We start from the raw sequence: 6,692 nt of genomic DNA on the forward strand, positions 1-6,692 counted from the left end.
CAAATGTGGACGCTATTGTCGCTCTAACGCGGGCCTGGTGGCCCACAGGCGTGCTTGCCGAGCTTAAACTGCATCACAGCCATCGTTGTTTTCGATAGACTGCCAAAGGAGGAGAAGATTAGCAGTAATCTGCGGCAACAAAGCCTATGTGGCTAAAGTTGCAATCGGTTTGCAAGTTAACGTGAGCATGCTTCATTAGCTTACAAGTAGAGAACGGTCCTGCCAAAACATCCGGAGAACGGATACCTCACCACAATCTGCTTGTGGCAGATCTGACATTGTGAACATCACATAGACATAAACCAATACACCAAACTGCTGTCTCTCATCTCATCATCGGCCGCTTCTCCGGGGTCGGGTCATAGTGGCGGCAAGCTAAGTGGGGCACTCCAGACCTCCCTCTCCCCAGCAACGCCCTCCAGCTCCTCCTGGGGGGATCCCAAGGCGTTCCCAGGCCAGATTGGACATGTAGTCCCTCCAGTGCGTTCTGGGTCTACCCCGGGGTCTCCTCCCAGTTGGTCGTGCCCGGAAAACCTCCAAAGGAAGGCGCCCAGGAGGCATCCTAATCAGATGCTCGAACCACCCCAACTGGCTCCACTCTGAACCCAAGGTCAGACTACCCTGGGGCTCGAACCCAGGACCTTATGCTGTGAGGCGACTGCGCTAACCACTGTGCCACCAATATAGACCAGACGGGCTTTATTCCTCGTCGCCACAGCTCTGACAACCTTGGAAGCCTGGTCAACACACAATGTGCTAAAATGAATATGTATTGAATTAAAAATGGGAACTAAATATTGATTCTGAAATCACTGTTGCCATTTAAAAGTCACTATTTGCAACTGAAGTGATTTTTCCTCTCATCCTTAGTGCTAACTTTATTTGTTCTCTTGTGTGCTAATCTTGCCAGTGGACCCATAAATCCCTCAAGACACCAGTGGTTAAGTTGTGTATTTCAGCACTCACCTTGATTTCATCTATCTCATCCGGAACAATCTTGTAGGCCGCTATAAACCCTCCTAACCTGTTGGGGAGAGTAGAGTAGTAAAATAGAGGTAGAAAAAAAAAAAACCTGTTTCCAACAGAAAGTGCGTTGAATGGGGGCGTCTGGTGGTCTGTTCCGTTGCCTACCAACACAGGGATCGCCGGTTCGAATCCCCGTGTTACCTCCGGCTTGGTCAGGCGTCCCTACAGACACAACTGCGGGTGGGAAGCCGGATGTGCGTATGTGTCCTGGTCGCTGCACTGGCGCCTCCTCTGGTCGGTTGGGGCGCCTGTTGGGGGTGGACTGGGAGGAATAGCGTGATCCTCCCACGCGCCACGTACCCCTGGTGAAACTCCTCACTGTCAGGTGAAAGGAAGCGGCTGGCGACTCCACATGTATCGGAGGAGGCACGTGGCAGTCTGCAGCCGAGGGGGTGGGGCAGCGACCGGGACGGCTTGGACGAGCGGGGTAATTGGCCAAGTACAACTGGGAGAAAACAATAAAGTGTGTTGAACAGCCAGGACACAGCATGAGTGGGTGTCAAGGAGCCTGGTAGTTACACAGAAACCCGTGTGACTGAAGTCAGACCTGATCATCACATGTCCATCAGGTTCATCAAGACACTGAGCCCTCTCTCTCACATACACTGTGACCTTACGACAATCAGCTGACACTCCTGCACCCACCACATGACTCATGACTGCAACAAGTGTGCCTGATTTTGTTGTAAATGCTCCCCCCCCCCCTTAATAACCTTAATAACCGCTCTAACTTCCGCGCACTACTATCTTACTGGAGCGTTATGCAGCACGTGGGGCAACGCTGCTTTTCTAAGCAGGCCATGCATCAAATCATAATGGGGGTGACCTGGTGCCACAAATTACTACCAGGGAACAGGGGTCAAATGTGTTAAATAACACAAGGAGGTGTGCGTGTGTGTGTGTGTGTGTGTGAGTACTCACAGTGAGGGATCATGGACCAGGTCCTTCAGGTTAATGCCACTCCTGTCCTCAGCCAAGTTTTTGAAACAGCTGTCACTGACTGATGGAGATACACAAACGCACACATAAACAGACACATGAGGGCAGGACACAAGAGCCTCTACTGGAGAGGGGAGAAGTTACAGACGGGCAACACCGTGTGATGATATGCTCTCTAGTGTGTAAGATTTGGAAGGTTTTTTTTCATTCATTCATTCATTCATCTTCAGCTGCTTCTCCGGGGTCGGGTCGCGGTGGCAGCAAGCTAAGTAGGGCACTCCAGACCTCCCTCTCCCCCAGCAACGCCCTCCAGCTCCTCCTGGGGGATCCCCCAAGGTGTTCCCTGGCCAGATTGGACATGTAGTCCCTCCAGCGAGTTCTGGGTCTACCCCGGGGTCTCCTCCCAGTTGGCCGTGCCTGGTAAACCTCCAAAGGAAGGTGCCCAGGAGGCGTCCTGATCAGATCCCTGAACCACCTCAACTGGCTCCTTTCGACGCGAAGGAGCTACTCTACTCCGAGCTCCCTCCGGATGTCCGAGCCCTGTCTCTAAGCCTGAGCCCAGACACCCTACGGAGGAAACTCATTTCAGCCGCTTGTACCCACGATCTCACCCTTTCAGTCACTACCCAAAGCTCATGACCATAGGTGAGGGTTGGAACGAAAACTAACTGGTAAACTGAGAGCTTTGCCTTCCGGTTCAGCTCCTTCTTCACCACAACGGTCCGGTACAACGTCCACATTACTACTGATGCTGCACCAATCCACCTGTCAGTCTACCGCTCCATCCTACCCTCACTTGTGAACAAGACCCCGAGATACTTGAACTCCTTCACTTGAGGCAACAACTCATCCCCAACCCGGAGGGAGCACTCCACCATTTTCCGGTAGAGATCCATGGCCTCAGACTTGGAGGTGCTGACTCTCATCCCGGCCACTTCACACTCGGCTGCAAACCGCCCCAGTGCATGCTGGAGGTCCCGTTCTGATGAAGCCAACAAAACCACATCATCTGTGAAGAGCAGAGATGCAATTCTGCGGTTCCCGACATTTTGATTTGATTTTCAAAATTGTGAAAACAAAAAAACAAAAAAAAAGAATGGAAGAGATTTGGAAGTATACCATATATTACAGGGGTGAGGATCGCCAGAGGCCCAACGATACGATATTATCACGATGCGATGTTATCACGATACGATATTATCACGATACGATATTTTCGCGATACGATATTTTCGCGGTACAATATTATCGTGGTGCGATGGTCACCATGCGATAGTATTGCGATTTTGAATATTTTGCAATATGGTGAGTATTGCGATACTTACATCGCAATATATTGTGATTAATTGCCTTTTTTCAACGGCAAATTATGTCCCCAAAGGAAAACTTTGTCGACACGTATGTTTTATAGATGACCTCACCAAAAACAAACTCAGCGTCATCATCTAGTGGACCGAAAAAGAAAATTATTTTATGATTCTAGTACTTGGCGACAGGCATGGGCACAAGTCCATGAATACTGGGATGGCACCCAGCGCTTTACCTGTGCCCCCGTCCATAGGGTTAGTGGTTGTGCCAGGAAGGGAAGCCAACGTAACATTTTGCCAAATCATTATGCGGATTGACAAAACCGTACCGGATCGGTCGAGGCTCACTACCAGATCAGCCCCGACTGCCATTGGTGCTGGGCCCTCACAGGGTACTGATGGAAACTTTCATATCTGCTGTGGCGACCCCTGAGAAAAAGGGAGCAAGGTGAAAGAAGGAGATTCTAGTACTGACTCTACTAGAAGACTCTAGTACCGAAAAGTTTGACTCGTATTTGCAATTTATATAATAAAAGACCGATACTTGGTGTCCGTGTATTGATACAATACTGCCACGCAAAATATCACAATACTATGCTGTATCAATTTCCCCCCACCCCTCATATATTAAGTATGTCTTATTTATTTATTTGGCTTTCTTCCCCCTTTTTCTCTCCAATTGTATTCGGCCAATTACCCCACTCTTCCAAGCTGTCCCGGTCGCTGCTCCACCCCTCTCTGCTGACCCGGGGAGGGCTGCAGACTACCACACGCCTCCTCCCATACATGTGGAGTCGCCAGCCGCTTCTTTTCACCTGACAGTGAGGAGTTTCACCAGGGGGATGTAGCGCATGGGAGGATCACGCTATTCCCCCCAGTTCAACCCCCCCCCGAATAGGCGCACCGACCGACCGACCGACCGACCGACCGACCGACCGACCGACCGACCGACCAGAAGAGGCACTAGTGCAGACACATACCCACATCTGGCTTCCCACCCACAAACTACTGTGTCTGTAGGGATGCCTGACTGAGCCGGAGGTAACACAGGGATTCGATCCAGTGATCCCCGTGTTGGTAGGCAACGGAACAGACCGCTACGCTACCCAGATGCCCCATGTGTTATTATTTTTTTTAATAGTACATCCTCGTGACTGACCCTTATAATTTTTCATCTTAGAAAATAAGGGCAATAAGGCATTTCACAAAATACAGCATTCTGGATTTAAAACAGACTATTTGGAATGAAAGATGTGCCATAAGCATATTGTTTAAACAGACGTCAACAATATCACATCAGGGTATTTTATCACTACCAAAGGAAAAAAAAAAACAGAGGAAACGATAGACTATCGACAATAAAAGCAATACGATCGCCGGACATTTTGGCCATATTGCCACACATAAACAGTCTACACACCGCTAAAGCAACACCCTGACTTCAAGGTTGCGAGAAAAACAAAATGGAGAGCAGAGGACTGAGCTTGCGGAGGATATGAATCCAAAATGTAGCCCATCATTAGGTGTGCCTACCATAGCGGTAATCTAATTCACGCTGAAGCGCAGCTTGTTCATTAGCCCAGGTTCAATGCATCGCAACGCTGTGCTGAGCTGCCAGTGTGACGGCACAGCAGCTCAGACACGTGACATTTGGCCGACGCCCCTTCAAAGTAGCTTCATAGACTGGCTGGTGAACCCACGAACTTGTCTGTGGGCCAGTGCTGCTGGGACCCAAGCCCGGGCCTGACCAACCCCGTCTGGGTCGCCCGAGAGAGGGTGTACGACGTTGAAAGACCCCCAAACACCCGAGGCCCTCAAGAAACGTCAATGATGGTGTGTCCCAGTGCATTCTGGGATGCACCTTCAACAGTCTACACCGTCTACACAGTCTACACCATCTACAGACCAGGACTCCACAGTCTACACCGTCTACACAGTCTACACCATCTACACAGTCTACACCATCTACAGACCAGGACTCAACAGTCTACACCATCTACAGACCAGGACTCCATAGTCTACACCAGCTACAGACCAGGACTCCATAGTCTACACCAGCTACAGACCAGGACTCCACAGTCTACACCAGCTACAGACCAGGACTCCATACTCTACACCATCTACAGACCAGGACTCCACAGTCTACACCGTCTACACAGTCTACACCATCTACACAGTCTACACCATCTACAGACCAGGACTCCACAGTCTACACCGTCTACACAGTCTACACCATCTACACAGTCTACACCATCTACAGACCAGGACTCAACAGTCTACACCATCTACAGACCAGGACTCCATAGTCTACACCAGCTACAGACCAGGACTCCATAGTCTACACCAGCTACAGACCAGGACTCCACAGTCTACACCAGCTACAGACCAGGACTCCATAGTCTACACCATTTACAGACCAGGACTCCACAGTCTACACCGTCTACACAGTCTACACCATCTACACAGTCTACACCATCTACAGACCAGGACTCCACAGTCTACACCGTCTACACAGTCTACACCATCTACACAGTCTACACCATCTACAGACCAGGACTCAACAGTCTACACCATCTACAGACCAGGACTCCATAGTCTACACCAGCTACAGACCAGGTCTCCACAGTCTACACCAGCTACAGACCAGGACTCCATAGTCTACACCAGCTACAGACCAGGACTCCATAGTCTACACCAGCTACAGACCAGGACTCCATAGTCTACACCACCTACAGACCAGGACTCCACAGTCTACACCCCCTACACAGTCTACACCGTCTACAGGCCAGTGACCACTCTGTCAAGGATGAGGATGTGCACATCCTTGATAGGGAGGACCGCTGGTTTGAACGGGGAGTCAAACAGACCACCTATGTGAAGAGGGATCGACCACCCCTGAACCGGGGAGGGGGGGCGGTCTAAGAGTACATCTGTCACCATCTTACAATGCTGTGATTGCAAACGTTCCCCAACCCTCTGTGAATAGGACACATGGCCATTGTAGCTCCAGTTAATGGTCACGCCCATATTTGCATATGAAACTGGCCGTTGGTTTGGGTCGTTATGTCACCGCGTTGTTTATAAGGGTGGGACACCTGCAGTCGGGTGAGACTGAAGACGTCACTTAGATGATGATGAAATGTCTCGCTCAATAAACGTTGCGTCCAGATGACCTGATTCCCCTTTCTGTGATCTCCTTACCTGGATTACTGAGCGTGCATAAAGACATAGTGTGTTTTGCTGTCATTTAGTTTCTCATCTCCTCTCCTCTGTTTCACCGTGGGCGGGGCTCAGCCCCTCCCCACCCAGAGCTCAGCGGAGCGGAGGAGAGACACACAGCGGTGGAGAGTTGGTGGTGTCACCAGAGGAGAGACAGACAGCGGTGGAGAGGTGGTGGTGTTAGCGGAGCGGAGGAGAGAC

At 50.5% G+C, this 6,692-nt stretch overlaps 1 protein-coding gene across 1 annotated transcript in view; it reads right to left on the reverse strand.

Annotated features, from left to right (window-relative positions):
• Positions 1-6,692, reverse strand: part of gphna (gephyrin a) — a 97,186-nt gene that overhangs the window by 78,751 nt on the left and 11,743 nt on the right. The window contains exons 2-3 of the mRNA XM_056295475.1: positions 1,948-2,026; positions 967-1,024 (exon numbers count right to left, since the gene is read on the reverse strand). Coding sequence (XP_056151450.1) covers positions 967-1,024; positions 1,948-2,026 — 137 coding nt within the window. The remainder of the gene's footprint in view (positions 1-966; positions 1,025-1,947; positions 2,027-6,692) is intronic.

The sequence above is a fragment of the Lampris incognitus genome, chromosome 16 (genome assembly GCF_029633865.1).
Source record: "Lampris incognitus isolate fLamInc1 chromosome 16, fLamInc1.hap2, whole genome shotgun sequence".
Taxonomy (NCBI): domain Eukaryota; kingdom Metazoa; phylum Chordata; class Actinopteri; order Lampriformes; family Lampridae; genus Lampris; species Lampris incognitus.